A 17,667-nucleotide genomic window follows, 5' to 3' on the forward strand; every position below is an offset into this window, starting at 1 on the left:
AGAGCAAGAGGAACGGTGGAGGTCAATGGAGTTTGGAGAGAGGCATCATGCCTTGGTAGAACAAATGAAAGACCACATCGCGATGCAAGAAGAGGCTGTGAGCCATTGGAAGGAAAATTTTTCCCAACTGGCTATGTTGGCGAACGGAGCAATTGAAGATATCCCTAAGATGGTGTTGGACGCCGAAGCTACGACCCACTTTTGTAACCCGCCTCCCGAGATAATGCTTTTTATTAACCATTGTAAATGGCTAGTAGGCGAAATGAAGGCCTTCATTGCTCGGGTTAGGAAGTGATTCATGTCTTGTTAGATTTTCTCTATATGAAAGACTTAAGATGTTTTGTATGGTATCAACTTGTATCGATTTCCATCATTAACGTTGTCATGATCTTGTGATTTCCACCTATCATTAGCATACATCACATTTTTCCTTGTTCTTTTTTCTTCCCTTTTTGTCTGGCGCATTTCATCTAACTTAAGTTAATAATAAAACAGTAAAAAACGGCCAACTTTCCACAACATCCCTACAGAACTCGAGCTAATTCAAGGATCATGGAAAGCTGGGAAGAGTCACAAGAATCCATGAAAGCCGAAATGAGCCAGTTGAAAGACCAGGTTGGCCAAATCTTGGTTGCCCTTGAATCCCTGAAGGCCACTGGAGAGTCTTCGTCTACACTGGTTGGCGGGAATGCCCATTTTTATCCCCCGTTATTCAATGCTATGAGCCAATCGATTCCTTTCCCGTTGTATGGGTTACCCCCGGGATACACTCCTCCCGTAGGAGAATATTTGGAAGGAGAGCATGCGTCGTTACACATTCCTACAACTGTTGATGTACCGCCAATCACCACTCACGGACCTATCTCTGTGGCAGCTCCCTTGGTAAGTGCTCAAACAAATGAAGCAATTACAGTTGAAGGAACACGAGTGACTACAATACCGCATATGGTTGTTAACCACGACTCTTCAGCAAGAGTCGCGTCACAAACCGCGGCGCATGCAGGAACCAACATCATTAACGGAGCTAAAAACAGACTGGAGATCCTGGAGGAGAAGATGAGGGCTATTGAAGGGATGGAAAATTATGGGTTTGCAAATGTTGCAAGGCTAAGTTTGTTCCCGGAGTAAAAATACCGTATAAGTTCAAGGCGCCAGAATTCGAGAAGTACAAGGGTGATGCATGCCCTAAAATCCATCTGGCCATGTATTGCAGAAAAATGGCTGCGTATGCCTATGACGACCAGTTACTTATCCATGTTTTCCAAGACAGTCTAGTTGGGACAGCATTAAATTGGTATACTCACTTAGAGCCATCTCGGATCCATTGTTGGGCAGATTTGGCTGACGCCTTTGTAAAACGATATATATACAACACGCATGTAGCACCAGACCGTCTGCAACTACAGAATATGGGGAAGAAAGACAATGAAACCTTCAAGGAATATGCCCAACGGTGGAGAGAATTGGCCACACAAGTAGAGCCTCCTTTGTTTGAAAGGGAAATGGTGGCAATGTTTGTAAATACACTCCAGCCGCCGTTTTATGAATATATGGTGGGGAATGTGTCCGTCAATTTCGCCGACGTCATCATAATCGGCGAGAGGATAGAAATTGGGATGAAGAATGGGAAGATTGCAAGCGGCCCATCGGCGGTGGAGAACCCTAAAAAGAAGCCCTCTTTCAATCCAGGGAAGAAGAAAGAAGGAGATGTGCATGCAACATCGGCAATGCCTGTATGGAGAGGTCAGGCTCCTATTCACAATTATAAACCATACTTGGGCCAACCTCCATATTCAGCCAATGCGGCTTTTGCTCATCCAATCAGGCCTCAACAACAACAAGGATTCTACCAATCACAGCCCGTCACAAGCAATGCATGGAGGACTGGGCCAAGTGCAAATCCAAATCCGAATGCAGGTCAAGGCGGTTATCCGGGAAGAACCCAGGAAAGAAACTTTGTCCACTTCACCCCCATCCCCATGACTTACACTGAATTATTACCTCACCTCGTCAAAAGGGGTCTGGTTGCTATATGTCCGATGATACCCCTGCAGCCTCCATACCCTAGGGGTTATGATGCAGATGCCAAGTGTAGTTATCACGGGGAAGGCGTGGGTCACTCAACTGAGAGGTGTATGGCCTTCAAGCGTAAAGTGCAGGCCCTAATTGATGTTGGGTGGCTAAAATTTCAAGAAGATAAACCTAGCATTGATACTAATCCGTTATCCGGACATGGTAATGCCTCGACAAATGCCATCGAAGTTAAGAAGCATGAACTGATAAGGGATGCAAGTAAGATCCGAAGTTCCAGAAGGTTTATTTTCAAGGAATTATTAAAGTTGGGATTTTTAAACGGGGATTATGATTTGGGAAGAACATGTGGACTCCATCCATGCACGGAACACTCTGTCGAGGAATGCGTTGAATTCGAAAAGTTTCTACAAGATCTGCTTGATAGGAATTTGATGCAAGTATGCTATGAAGACAAGCATGAGGAGGTGTTTGCACAAACTGGTATGGAGCCAGATGTAACTTTGCCAGAGCCGTTGATAATCCGTTTCACTCGAATCACCCCTACACCAGTAATTCAAGGAAGATCGCCCATTGTCATCCATACACCAGTTCCTTTTCCTTACAAAAGCGAGAAAGCTGTTCCTTGGAGGTATGGGACCCATGTAGTCGACGAAGGACAATGCGTTGAAAGCCATTTCTCTAGCCAGGATCCAGTTGTTGAAAATATATCAGGCATCGGCGGAATGACAAGGAGTGGTCGAATCTTCACGCCACCAAACTTGACGGGAAGAGGAGCTAGTAATAATGAAACTCCAATGGACGCAAATACTAAGGAGCATTTAAAGAGGAAAGGGGTGCAAGTAGAGGAGACCTCTGACAAGGCAAACAAGAAAGAAATCTCTGAGGAAGAGGCCTGCGAATTTTTAAAATTCATTCAACAGAGTGAATACAAGGTGGTGGAGCAGTTGAATCGCATGCCTGCTCGGATTTCCTTGTTAGAATTGCTTATGCATTCTACCTCTCACAGAAAGTTGTTGATGAAGGTACTCAGTGAGGCTCATGTCGAGCATGGTATTTCGCTGAACAAGTTTGAGGGCATCGTTGGTAACATCGTCGCTAATAATTACCTCACCTTTACTGATGAGGAGATACCCACTGAGGGGAGAGGTCATAACAAGGCTCTTCATGTCTCCGTGAAATGTTTAGATCACGTTATAGCACGTGTCTTGGTAGACAATGGTTCCTCTTTGAATGTCATGCCAAAATCAACATTGGAGAAGCTACCCTGTGATGGAATGAATATGAAGCCAAGCTCTATGATTGTGAGGGCATTTGATGGCAGTAAAAGGGTAGTGATGGGAGAAATTGAATTGCCCGTTCAAGTCGGTCCTTGTGTCTTTCAAGTGACCTTTCAAGTTATGGATATCCTCCCGGCTTATAGTTGTTTGTTGGGTCGCCCGTGGATCCATTCCGCAGGAGTTGTGCCTTCCACACTACACCAAAAGCTGAAATATGTTATGGGAGATAAGCTGGTGATAATAACAGGAGAGGAGGACCTCCTTGTGAGCGGACCATCGTCCACGCGATATATTGAGGCAGCCGAGGAAGCTCTGGAAACAGCTTTTCAATCATTAGAAATTGTTGGAAACACTTATGTTGAGCCATTTCCTATGAACCCGTATTTATCATGCACCTCTATCATGATGGCCAAGGTCATGCTGAAAGAAGGTTATAAGTACGGGAATGGTTTAGGCAAGTATGGACAAGGACGTACATTCCCATTGGAGGTGATTGGGAACAAAAACAGATATGGCCTGGGGTATAGACCCAACAAGGAAGATAACAAGAGGTTGATTGAGGAAAGGAAGGAACGCAGTCTGGCTCGAATGGGGAAACGGGAACCAAGGGCAAAGAAAATCCACATTTGTGGTATCAAAGAGAGTTTTCGCAGTGCTGGATGGGTGAACACTAGTCATATAGCGGTGGTGGAAGAGGAAGCAAGATCTGAAAGCTCAAACTTCGTGTGGGTTTGCTCCCCAGGTGCACGGCTCAACAATTGGAAGACTCTGGATTTACCCGTGATGTTTAAATCAATTGAAATGTAATATATTAATTAACCCTATTCGCTTCACCCGAGCTTTGGGATTCATGGCTCATGGGTTGATGCTTTTATTTTGCTTTCAGTGTGATATTTGAATCGTGTTTGTTCTCATTTCTATCATCATTTATCCTTTTTCATCGTTTTTCCTGTTTATTTATTCTTTTCGCAAACTTAAATAATGCAGATATGACAATGAATGTTTTGAAAATAAAAATGTCAATATCCCTAAGTGGGAGCACCCTGTCATTAATGCGGAAGATGATCCGGAAGATGATCCGGAAGATGACCCGGAACCCTCTCCAGAGCTCTTGAGATTAGTGGAACAAGAGTCTAAAGAGATAAAACCCCATCAGGAGGACGTTGAAATACTCAACTTGGGAGAGGAAGGAGAGATAAAGGAAGTAAAAATCGGTACTAGCATGAAAAAGGAAGTGAGGGAAGGGCTACGAGCCCTACTGAAGGAGTTTAAGGATGTTTTCGCTTGGTCTTACAAAGACATGCCAGGATTGGATACCGATATTGTGCAACACAAACTCCCACTTAAGCAGGAATGCCTTCCAGTCAAGCAAAGACTAAGAAGAATGAAACCAGAAATGTCATTGAAAATTAAGGAAGAGGTACAGAAGCAATTCGACGCAGGATTTCTGGCTGTGGCGAAGTACCCACAATGGGTGGCAAATATTGTACCAGTGCCTAAGAAAGATGGGAAGGTTCGAATGTGTGTCGACTATCGTGATTTGAATCGTGCAAGTCCGAAGGATAACTTCCCGTTACCACACATCGACACTTTAGTTGACAATACAGCCAAGTACTCGCTATTTTCGTTCATGGATGGTTTCTCGGGATATAATCAGATTAAGATGGCGCCTGAGGACATGGAAAAGACGACCTTCATCACGTTGTGGGGGACCTTTTGTTATAAGGTAATGTCTTTCGGGCTCAAGAATGCCGGGGCAACATATCAAAGGGCGATGGTGACACTTTTTCATGATATGATGCACAAGGAGATCGAGGTTTATGTGGATGACATGATTGCAAAGTCTGAATCAGAAGAAGAACATGTCCTCAACTTGAAGAAATTATTTGAGAGATTGAGAAAGTATAAACTCAGGTTAAACCCTGCCAAATGCACATTTGGAGTGAAATCCGGGAAGTTGTTGGGCTTCGTGGTTAGCCAAAAGGGGATAGAAGTGGATCCTGACAAAGTGCGAGCGATATCAGAAATGCCTGCGCCTAGCACAGAGAAGGAGGTTCGCGGTTTTCTGGGTAGATTGAACTACATTGCTAGATTCATCTCCCAATTAACCGCTACCTGCGAACCAATGTTCAAGTTGCTACGAAAGAATCAGGTTATGGTTTGGAACGAGGATTGTCAAGCCGCTTTTGAAAAAATCAAACAATACCTGCAAGACCCACCTGTATTGCGTCCACCCGAGCCAGGAAGACCACTCATTTTGTACTTAACTGTATTGGAAAGGTCAATGGGTTGTGTATTGGGTCAATATGATGAAGCTGGAAAAAGGGAGCAGGCGATATATTACTTGAGCAAGAAATTCATAAACTGCGAACAACGATATTCATCGTTAGAGCGAACTTGTTGTGCATTGGCATGGGCCGCTCATCGCCTAAGGCAATACATGTTGAGTCACTCTACGTTGTTGATATCCAAGATGGATCCTATCAAGTTTATTTTTGAAAAGCCCGCTCTCACTGGAAGGATAGCTCGGTGGCAGGTGCTATTGTCAGAGTATGACATCGTATACGTCACTCAGAAATCCGTCAAAGGTAGTGCATTAGCAGAATACCTGGTGCATCAACCCATCAGTGATTATCAGCCAATGCAACCCGAGTTTCCTGATGAAGATATCATGGCTCTATGCAAAGAAGGCAGGAAATACCGAGACGAAGAAACATGGATATTACTATTTGATGGAGCATCGAATATGATGGGGCATGGCATATGGGCAGTACTAATCTCTCCAGAGCAGCAGTATATGCCCATGACATCAAGGCTGTGTTTTGATTGCACGAATAACATTGCAGAATATGAGGCCTGCTATGGGTATTCGGGCGGCAATAGAGTTCAAAGTGAAAATTCTCGACGTATATGGAGATTCAGCTTTAGTCATCAACCAGTTGAAGGGAGAGTGGGAAACAAGAGACGCAAAATTAATCCCTTACCAGGCATACATCAAAGGGTTAATGGAGTGTTTCGACATCATCACATTTAACCACATACCACGGGAAGATAACCAGTTAGCAGACGCGTTGGCTACTTTGTCATCCATGTTTGAGGTTGACCCGAATACAGAATTACCAGTGATTGAAATGAAGAGCCATGCGGAGCCAGCATATTGCCAGTTCATCAAGGAGGAGGTGGATGGTAAACCTTGGTACTTCGATATCAAGCACTATCTTAAGACCCAAGAATATCCTGAAAAAGCATCTGAAAACGATAAAAGGTCGTTACGAAGGTTGGCTGGTAGCTTTATTTTGAGTGGGGACATTTTATACAAGAGAAATCATGACATGATTCTCCTCAGGTGTGTAAATACAAAAGAAGCCGAATTGATATTGAAAGAAGTGCACGAAGGTACATTCGGCACACACATGAATGGACACTCCATGGCTAGGAAGATTTTTGAGAGCTGGTTACTTCTGGCTAACCATGGAAAATGATTGTTGTACACACGTGAGGAGGTGTGAGAAATGTCAGATGCATGCAGACAATATCAATGTATCGCCCACGACTTTGAATGTGTTGTCTGCACCATGGCCGTTTTCAATGTGGGGGATAGATGTTATTGGAGCTATAGAGCCAAAAGCGTCAAATGGACATCGCTTCATACTGGTCGCAATCGATTACTTTACCAAGTGGGTTGAAGCCGTTTCTTATGCCAACGTGACTAGAAAGGTGGTGACCAGGTTCATAAAAAAGGAGTTGATCTGCAGATATGGGCTGCCTAACAAGATCATCACTGATAATGCCACCAACCTCAACAACCGGATGATGGCAGAGTTATGTGAGGAGTTCAAAATTCATCATTTTAATTCTTCTCCTTACCGTCCAAAAATGAATGGAGCAGTAGAAGCTGCTAACAAGAATATCAAGAAGATTGTGCAAAAGATGGTTGTCACCTATAAAGATTGGCACGAAATGCTTCCTTTTGCTTTACATGGATATCGTACGTCAGTACGAACGTCAACTGGTGCAACACCCTTCTCGCTAGTATATGGGATGGAAGCGGTACTCCCATTTGAGGTCGAAATCCCCTCCTTACGCGTGTTAATGGAAACTAAGCTAGAGGAAGCTGAGTGGATTCAAACCCGATTCGATCAACTCAACCTTATCGAAGAAAAAAGGTTAACAGCAGTGTGTCATGGACAACTGTATCAAAGGAGAATGAAAAAGGCGTTTGATAAAAGGGTGCACCCAAGAGAGTTTCATGAAGGCGAACTGGTGTTAAAGAAGATATTGCCCATACAAAGGGATTTCAGAGGCAAATGGACCCCAAATTATGAAGGGCCGTTTGTAGTAAAAAAGGCATTCTCTGGAGGGGCACTAATTCTCGCAAGGATGGACGGAGAGGAGTTACCTTTACCGGTCAATTCTGATGCGGTAAAAAAGTTTTACGCATGATGATTCCAAGATAGGGGATGCTGCTAAGGGATATTAACGCTGTTTTTGTGGAAATTTTGTTGTATTCTGTGTTACTTCTTTCAATAAATGCCTGCGATTTCATTCATTATCCGACTTTTTCGTCTTTTGCTTTTCGACACGATTCATATTATACTGAGTTTTAAAGTAAAGTAAGGAAGGTAATAATAGTTAAAGCATCACGGGTATATTCCATTGAGCACAAACTCGAACCTCAAGGATGTCGTGGAAGAAAACAAATAAAAAAAATAATGATAAATAAATAAATAAAAAAAAAGAGGTTTGTCAGGGGATTGTCAAAAATTTAAATTGTGTAATTTTGTTTACGAGTTCATTGTTCCTCTCTTCCCATTTCTGCTTTGTCTCATATGCATAATGATTTCAAAATTTTGTTTTTCATGCTCATGATGTTCGCTTTGGATCTCATTTCATTCGAAGTCTTTGTTCCATATTTTCTTTGTAAATAATTTATTTTCTGTTGAACCCGGTTTTCCATTATTTCGTTTAAATTAGAAATTTTTGTTTAGACTGAAGAAAAAAAAAACCATAAAAATCTAATTTCATTTCATCATCGGAGCAGAAAATTACAGTAAAGGTCGGATACACTCATACGATCTTGGCATCATGATAAATAAAATAAAAATGCATAAAAAAGAGAAAAAAGCAGATATAACAGAAAAGGTGCAAAGTCACAATTAAAAAAACAGCAAAAAAAAAAAGAAAAGCAAAAAAAAAGCAAATAAGGCAAACAAAAGCAAATAAACAGTGTTCGCGGTTCGATCACGGGTGATCGTTAAGTTACAGACCATGAAAATAATAAAAATAAAATAAAAAAGGAAATTCAGCGAAAAAATTCCCGAGCTGGTTGCGGTGGTCTGAGGGAGAGCTCCGTCGAGGGAGCTCTGGTCTGGAATGTGAGAAGCATGGGTGGAGCGATTTGTCGTCCGTCCCTGTCGTCGTCAATGATGATCGGAACGGGAAACAAGTCCAGCAGCCTCGGCGCCCTCATGATCACCCAGTCGTATTCTTTCCAAAAAAAAAAAAATAAAATAAAAGAAAATTTTTGTCAATAATAAGATGAGGAGAATATTTTCGAAAATCAAAAAAAAGAGATGGAAGTGATCAGGGTACTTACCATACATGTATAGCGGCAGTTGTGAGAATTGAGTGCCAGTAGGGTCTATCTCTGCTTGCCAGCGCCTGACCCGATTGCCGTGGTTGTTAAACCAGCAGTGCACATTGTATTCGCTGACATCTGCGAAAACCCTTAGTCGAGACGCAATTTCGACGACTTGCGCTCTGCTGGGATGTGTGACCCCGTGATTGTAAATATTGGTCATCATTCTGACCTGATCGTCAGTAGGTCTCCACCGCTGACCGGTGTATCTCTCCATCTCCATCTCGCTCATCTTTCCTCTCTAGGTTTTTCTAAAACATAAAAAAAAATAATAAAAAGTAAAAAGAACAAAAACATAACAAAAGCATAAAACAAAAAGTATTTTCAGTGTTTTCTTTATTCGTTTTTATTTCCTTTTAGTTTATTTTGTCCAGTCAGTCTTTGTTATTTCAGTGTCTGGTCTCGGATCTGTTTCACGGTCCTTGCAAGAGGGTCCTTAACGGATCTATGTCCTTTTGTCCTTGTCCATTTGTCCATGTCCGGTTCATACAATTAAAATTCTCTTTTTAAGTTTTCTGTTTTTATGGGGTACGTGGCGTTGTTCTACCCGATTGTCTCTGCCATACCTTCAATCGAAGGGAGATAAACGTCTGGTTTCCAGCCTATATACCCCTTAAGTTTAAGACAGTTGTGTTTTTAAGTGTTTTAAGTTTTTAAATTTAAAAAAAAAGAGTAAGAAAGAAGACTCAGAAAGAAAAGCAAAGAAGAGCAAGACGGAAATAAAAGCAGACAAAGCGGAAAGCAGAAGAAAATAAAGAGCTTGCAAGAAAGGAAGGCAGATGTAGAAAGCTAGAGAGTAAAAAATAAACCAGGAATCGTAAAGGAAAAGAAAAACGAAAAAAAACAGAGAAGAAAAGATCGAAAGAACAGAAAAGCAGAGAAGGAAGGATGGAAGGAAGAAAAACAAAAAACTTAAAGGAAAGAAAGAAGATCGAAGAGCTCAAAAGACTTACCTGGAAGGGCTTACAAAAGCTCGTCGCAGCACTGGGACGCCTCCGAAAGCACACGGGGGCAGAGGCTCCTCGCAGAAATCCAGACGCTCAAGGAAGAGAGAGAAGAGAGAGAAGAGGGAGAAAGAGAAGGATAGAGAGAAAGCGAGATCGGGAAAATGTCGCTCAGACGCCGAAGGGATACCCGTTTTATAGCTGAGCAAATCCACTGTGGCTACAGTTCCGGTCGCTGCAACCGTCTGGTGTCGGTCTGATTTCTTTCTGAGTTCAAAAAATAAATAAGTAAAAATTAAATTTTTTTTTTTGAAAACCTGAAAACGGGTAGGGTTTTGTTGGGTCGATCCGGCCCAATTCAAGACTTCTTGGATGATCCGATTTCACCAAAAAATAATAAAACAAAAAAAAATAATAAAAAGTATGATAATTAGGAAATGTTCGAAAATAATAAATGGAGTGATGTAAAATTTGAAGTGTTCAAAATTGTTTTTCATTTGCATGATAAAAGACATTTTCAGGTTCATTGGGCCTCATTACCATGTTAGCCTTCTTTGAACCCAATTCTTTCTGAAATATAAATTTGAGTGAAGAATTATTTTGGCATGTTTGTAATTTCACATCACACCATTTTGTTTGATTTTTATTCCTTCTTCTTCTGCATTTTGAATAAATCTAAAAAAAAAAGAAAAAAGAAGGGAATAGTGCTCAAGCCCATTAGGCCCAATGACCTTCGTGGTTTTCTCTCGAGTCCACTTCTTTTGAAAATATATCAAAAATATTTTGTTTTCACATTTTTGCTGTTGAATGATGTTTTGTACTTTTGTTCAAATTGTCCTGTGTGATTTCTTTGAATTGGTAGTCAAAAAAAAAAAAAAAAGGAACAGTGCTCGAGCCCATTAGGCCCAATGGCCTTCGTGGTTTTCTCTCAGAGTCTACTTCTTTTGAAAATATGTCAAAAATATTTTGTTTTCACATTTTTGCTGTTGAATGGTGTTTAGTACATTTGTTCAAATTGTCCTGTCTGATTTTCTTTGAATTTTTTTTAAAAAAAATATGAGAATGAAAGATGAACAGTTTTTGAGTCCATTGGGCTCCTTTGTCATATGTGGTTTCTCTTGAACCAGTGTGTCTGAATTTCTGAAAAATAAAAAATACATGTTTATGTAGATTTTGTGTTTTCAATTCATAATTTCCCTTTCCATTTGTGTGAACAAGCATTTATGCAAAACATAAAAAAAATAATGGAATTCAGACCTTTGTCTGAAGATTTTGTCATGGTTGTAAAAGAGGAATAGTGTTGGGCCCATTGAGTCTGGTAGTGTTGCAAAATTTTCTTTTAGCTTGTTCCATATACTATAAAAAAAATGTTTTCTTTGTCATCTTCTTGTGTCAGGTTCAACGGCTCAGGTCATCTGATCCATTGGGTCAATGTGCCTGGTAAGTCCAACTCCCTTTCGTTACTTCTCCTCAGGTTTTCAAACGTTTTTGGCCCAACTCGGCCCATTACATGCATATTTCAAATTAATTTCTATTTCTAAAAGATAAAAAACACAAAAACATTTTTCTAATATGTTTAATGTTTTTCACATTATGTAAATGAATAAAATAAAAAAAAACATTTTTATTTTTCAAACGTTTTTCTAAAATCAAGTTTCCTCATATCAATTTTCGCATTGCTCGCCAAGCCGAGTTTCTGCACTGGTTCCCAAGCTCATTTTCCACATTAGCCCAGAAAGTTCATTTTTCATAATGGCTTGCAAAGCCCAGTTTTCATGCTGGCTCGCAAGGCCCAAATTCCAAAATAGCAAAAAACAACAAAAAATCTGTTTTTCAACTGATCATTTCCATTTCATATTACTTTTCTTCATGCATAAAACCAAAAAATACACAAAAGTTGAGCCAATTATTTTCGATGCAAATCATCCATTTTATGAGATTCACAAAAAAAAATGTAATGGATGTCATAATCTCCTATAGTCAAATGTTTGAGTCAAATGTTCTTAAGAGATATCTGTGTGTGCATTGCTTGAAAACATCATCCTTCAGCCTTCGCTATACCAAGAGATTGGCCCAATCATATTCTTGAGCCCAAATGATAATCACCAAGTTTTACACTGGGGCAAATTTTCCGTTATCTCCACTGGTTTTCATTTAGGAGATCCTGAAATCCGTTGTAAAAAAAAAATGAAATAAAAAAAAATGAAAAAAATGAATGACTCTTGTTGAGATCATTTAGTCTTGTCTCCTAATCAATCTTTTGAAAATAAAACAACCAAAATTTGAAATGACGTGTGGCCATCTTTCTTCATCCAAAAAACAAAAATATATCCTTTGATACCAAATTTGAGCCAATAAGAAATTTCTTTTCAAATTTTACCCAAACAAGGGTTACCATCATGGTAGAAGTCGACTCAAATTGCAGGAAGAACACACTTAGTGATCAAATGAAGAAAATTCTTCAAAAGTGAAGCAAAAATACAAAGAATCACAAAGTGATGGCAAGCAAAGAATGAAATTTGAGAAAGGGCAAAATAGTCAAAACAGTTTTGACGAATAACTAATACAAAGTATAGGTGGTAACTCTTGTTTTTCAAAAAAAAATACCCACAAAAACTTATTTGAGCCTTTATATCCTTTCTTTCAATACCCTTAGCCCCAGCCACATTACAAGCCCAATAAAAGTCCACACAGATTGAATGATGGTTGCTTAATTTTTCATGAGGCTTAATTTTGAGACAAGACAAAAATGACCAACAATGCAGTTGTAAAAAAAGTGATGATGGAAAATAATATTCCACGGATGAAGGGAACTCCCTATTGATCAAAATTATACAAAGGAAAATCAAACCATTTGGGACAATCTTTTCCAGCCAATCCTTTCCATATCCATCACAAATTCCTGAACACATTCAAATCCCATTCAAACTTTTCCCCCGATTCCCAAACTAGGGGACAATTTTGGGCAACTTTATTTCATGTGTTTTGACCCTTCCAAGATATGGTCAACTTTGTTAGTCTCACATTTGTTTCATCTGTATATTCAAAGTTCGTACCAAGACCGAGGCATCCCTTGTTGGGCCTCTCAGATTTGTCCGTACTGAAATTCATAAATCCACCCTCAAAACAGGGGCAGACGCTTTGGGGCTTTGTATGATTTTGGGTCCATCTTATTATTCGTAAACCCAAAGTGGGGGAACTTCTTTTGGAACCTCGCTTAATTGACTCATACCCAAAACCAAGACGTGACTTTCATATGCTTCAGCCCATTCAGAGTATTGAGCAATTTTGTTAAATCTCAAAAATTTTTCATCTGAACATTCAAAGCTCATACAAAGACTGAGGCGTCCCTTGCTGGGCCTTCATGATCTTGATTCGCCCCAAATTTCATAAATCCATTACCACCAAAATTGGGGCAAATGTTTGCAAATCTCACATGACATTCTCACACTCCTTTTCCCAAACACCAAACCAGGGTAACCTTTGGGTATATCATTGTTTCACATTGACATTCACATTCACATATTACATCATTCATGGATGATTGTATAAAGAATGGAATGCCCAAACAAAAAGGGCCGTCTCGGTCTCCCCTAAACCTTTCATTTTAACTAACCCCTGGTATCAAGCATGTACACACTGGTATCTCGTCAAGAAATGTATAGCACACAAGCTTCATTTTGGAACAGTTGACTTTAGATTTGGATATCCATTGAAAGGAAATTGGAAGCTTAGATCGTCATAAATTTGATGATTTCAAAGAAAGCAAATTGACTCAGTAAAAAAGGTCATAGTTTCATAATCTTTCAATACATCATGTACATAATTTCATCAACTTTGAATTCGCCTCCATGTATATTCATCAAATTTTTCTTCTTTCAAAAAAGACAAAGAATGCATCAAAGTTTTCCCCTCCATGTACATTACATCAATTTTTCTTCCTTCAAAACAAAAAAGACAAAAAAAATCAGCATGCATCAAACTTTTCTTCTCCAAATTTCAAAATTTACATCAACCAAGTTTCTCTTGCATATCAAGATTTCAAATCCTTGTACAAAAATGCAGCACCTTGTTTTTAATTTCAACCTTATGCAAAATTTTCAAAAAAAAAATCAAAAATCAAAATCAAAAAAAAAATTTCAACATCTCAAAATTTCAACCAATTCCAATTGTCAATTTCAAACCAATCAAACATTTTTCTCTCTGTTTTTTATCTCGGCCATCTGCAAGATAATGGTCGAAACCACCTTTCAGTTTTGTTTTATCTCGGCCATCTGCAAGATAATGGTCGAAAGCACTTTTGTTTGTTTTATCTCGGCCATCTGCAAGATAATGGTCGAAACCACCTTTTTGTTTTGTTTTATCTCGGCCATCTGCAAGATAATGGTCGAAAGCACTTTTCTCTTGTTTTATCTCGGCCATCTGCAAGATAATGGTCGAAAGCAGTCAGTTTTGTTTTATCTCGGCCATCTGCTAGATAATGGTCGAAAGCACTTTTGAATTTTGGTGTCTCGGCCCTCCGTAAGACAGTGGTCGAGCCCATTTTTTTTACTTTTTTCAAACAACCCTCTGCATGGCAATGGTCAAATCAAATTTTACTTTTTCAAAACGATCCTCTGCATGGCAATGGTCGAACCCAATCAAAGTCAATTTTCTCATTCACTTAATCTCTTTCAAAAAACAAAAAAAAAAAAAAAAACAATTTTCAAAAATGAAAAAAATTCCCTGTTTGTTCATGGTTCTTTTTTCATTGAAATTTCTCTGTTTTCTCCTTGGGTATTTCAAAATCCGAACGAAATTAATATTTCTATCTTTACTTATCTTTTACTCTGATAATATGAAAACATTATTTATCATATGATCTAGTAAAATCTAAGTAAAGAGGGGCAGCTGTCAACACTCAATTTCGTCCGGGTTGATTAATAAATTTACTTTCAAAAAGCAAAATAATAATAATAAAAATAAAAAAATAAAAAAAAAGGAGGAAGGGAGGACGTTCGGCATTTCTTGGTCCCAAACGCTCGTCCTCATCGTTCCAGCTTTGAAGCGTTCGTCCTCCACTGATTGCGATCGTCCTCTACGATGCGTCTCAAATGACGCTCGCCCTCTGTGCTCAAACCGATCGCTCGTTTCCAATCGTTCAGCTTTCCAGCTATGAGCGTTCGTCCTGCTCTTCTGCCGCTCGTCCATAAGTGACTATTCAACCGTTCGGCCATTCATGCCTTTTGGACGATCGTGCGGCCAGCATTCGTTTCCATCCTCTACATGAAACCGTTCGTTCTTGAGCAATAGCAGCCGTTCGGCAACTCAGCTCGACCGTTCGGCCATTCATGCCATTTGGACGTTCGGCATTTCTAATGTTCAACCGTTCGGTCATCCTGGGCCTCAAGTGTTAAAGACGTTCGGTCAAACCAAGAGTCAACCGCTCGTCCTCAGACGTTCGGCCATTTAGTATCATTAACGTTCGGCAATTCTCATCCTCAAGCGTTCATTATTAGACCGTTCGTCCTTTCAGACCTTTAGGACGTTCGGTCATGTAGAGTGTAAACCGTTCGGTCATAGAGTTTTAATGAACGTTCGGTCTTCATTCGAACGTTCGGTCTTGGTGTTGCTACTCTCTTTTGAACGCTCGTTCATCCATGATCAGCCTTCAGCCATTCTCATTGACGTTCGGTCATGCCGGGAGTCAACCGCTCGTCCTCAAGCGTCCTCAGCCTCTCAGTGGCGAACGTTCGGTTTTGATTTGTTTACTCTCAGTTGAACGTTCGGTCTTTATTCTGAAGTGAACGTTCGGCCTTTATGTTCTTGAACGTTCGCTCTTGATGTATTTATTATTGAGCGTTCGGTCTTAGTGTTTTGAACGTTCGGCCTTGTTTATTCTCAATTGAACGTTCGGTCTTGTGTTGTTTAACGTTCGGTCTTGTTGTGTTTTTAAGCGTTCGGTCCTAGTTTGTTTTGAATCTTAAACATTCAGCCTCTCAGGTTACTGTTCACTTTCGCTCTAGATGAGATTTGATTTTGTGAACGTTCGGTCTTGTGTTTGTTTAACGATCGGTCTTGTGTCCTTTTTCGGTCGTCCTTTTTCGTTTGTATTGACCGAGCGTCCAGAAAAAGTGGGTGGCTGTGTTTTAAAATTGGTCTAAGCTTTCCACCAAGGGTTCCCATCTCCAGCATCACCATCCAGCATGCACAGAAGAGGAAGCAACCACACGCACAGGGTGTCCACAGTATGAAGAAGAAGACAAGATTGAGGGGCCCTCACCTTATTTTCTCACGGCCAAAAAAACTGTTGCTCAGCATGCAAAGAAAAGAGGATCACGGGAGGAATTCTGAACAGATTGGGAAGCTCACGGGTTCTGAGATTTGGCTATAAAAGAAAGCAAGCAGCAGAGAAAGGAAGAAGGTTTTTTTGGCTCTTGATCACTCCACAGATTCAGAGAATCCTTCCATTTTCCAGTGCTTCTTTTTCACTCATCAAAATCCAGCTCAAACTACCAGTTCGACCTCACTCTGCTCCTAAAAGAACCATCCCATAGAACTCCTCACCCATTCATTCGCCCCCCACCAAAACACCTGCTCCCTCCATTTGCATCACCCAACGGTGGCCCATATCATCATCTTCATCTCTTAACACCGACAGCCAACCTCATCGCCTTCATCTCCGGTACCCCTCACGACCATCTTTCTTCACCCTTATACCATTTCATGGCAGCACTTTAATCTTCACCCATTTCCAATCACCAACACCCACAACCAGCCCTCCATTTTCATCCTCACTTCCAGTAACGATCTTCATCCACTCCAGCAGAAAAAAAAGGAACGGGGGAAGGAGCACCTTATTGCAAAGGAAAGCCAGCCAGGAGGAGGAGGAGGAGATCGGACGCAGGAGGCTAGCAAAGAGTGAACCAAGCTTCAAGAGGTAAGTAATGCTTTCCACTCCATGTTTGTTCTGAGTTTGGTTAATTGACCTTGAATATGCCTCTGTTACATTGTCTTTGAATATGTCTCTTTGGTTGCTGAGTTTGCATGTTGCTGTTAAATAGATGCTTAGTGTTGTGAATGTTTGCACATGTCTGTTCTTACTGCACGATTACCTTGACACCCACGGCTATGAGGGCCAACATCCATCTTCATCGTTGCCATACGGCCAACATCCATCTTCATCGTTGCCATACGGCCAACATCATCATTTCCGTTTCCAATACTACATCATCACTTCCGTTTCCAGTACTGTTCCAACACTGAACCTTTAACCCTTATACACGACCAACTTCATCACTTTCACATCTAGCACCTCACGGCCATCACCTTTATATTCATCCTTCTTCATCTTCATTTTTATCTCTAAACACTTATGCCCACAGCCAAACTTCTATAATTTGTGTCCACCCGCTGCCACAGCCACCTTACAGATGACCGACTTCATCATCTTCTTTATTACCTCACCCCAACATCTATCTCCTCATCCCTACGCCCACTGCTACTAGTAACTGCCCATCCTCCGTATTCACTCACCATCACAGCCATCTTGACACGGCCAAACACCTATCACCCTTATACTTCTCACTCTCATCATCCGTTCATTCACCTTTCAACAACCTTCATCTTCCCAGCCATCACTGATCTTAACCCCTCTGCTCCCATCGCCCAAGTGCCAATATCACTTCTATTCACCTGCTCACTCTCCGGATAGCATCCGCCCAATTCCCTTTCCATTCTCTACCACTGAAAATAACCTTTTGATCATCATCCATCCATCACTTGATCTCCAGGA

General features: G+C 40.6%; 1 protein-coding gene across 1 annotated transcript; it reads left to right on the top strand.

Annotated features, from left to right (window-relative positions):
* Positions 1-1,217: 1,217 nt before the first annotated feature.
* On the top strand, positions 1,218-6,793 carry LOC108321320 (uncharacterized). Its single transcript, XM_052872508.1, has 3 exons — positions 1,218-4,114; positions 4,299-6,081; positions 6,158-6,793. The coding sequence occupies exons 1-3, from the start codon at positions 1,218-1,220 to the stop codon at positions 6,791-6,793; spliced, it is 5,316 nt and encodes a 1,771-aa protein (XP_052728468.1).
* The last annotated feature ends 10,874 nt before the right edge of the window (positions 6,794-17,667 follow it).

Source organism: Vigna angularis, chromosome 2 (assembly GCF_016808095.1).
Source record: "Vigna angularis cultivar LongXiaoDou No.4 chromosome 2, ASM1680809v1, whole genome shotgun sequence".
Taxonomy (NCBI): domain Eukaryota; kingdom Viridiplantae; phylum Streptophyta; class Magnoliopsida; order Fabales; family Fabaceae; genus Vigna; species Vigna angularis.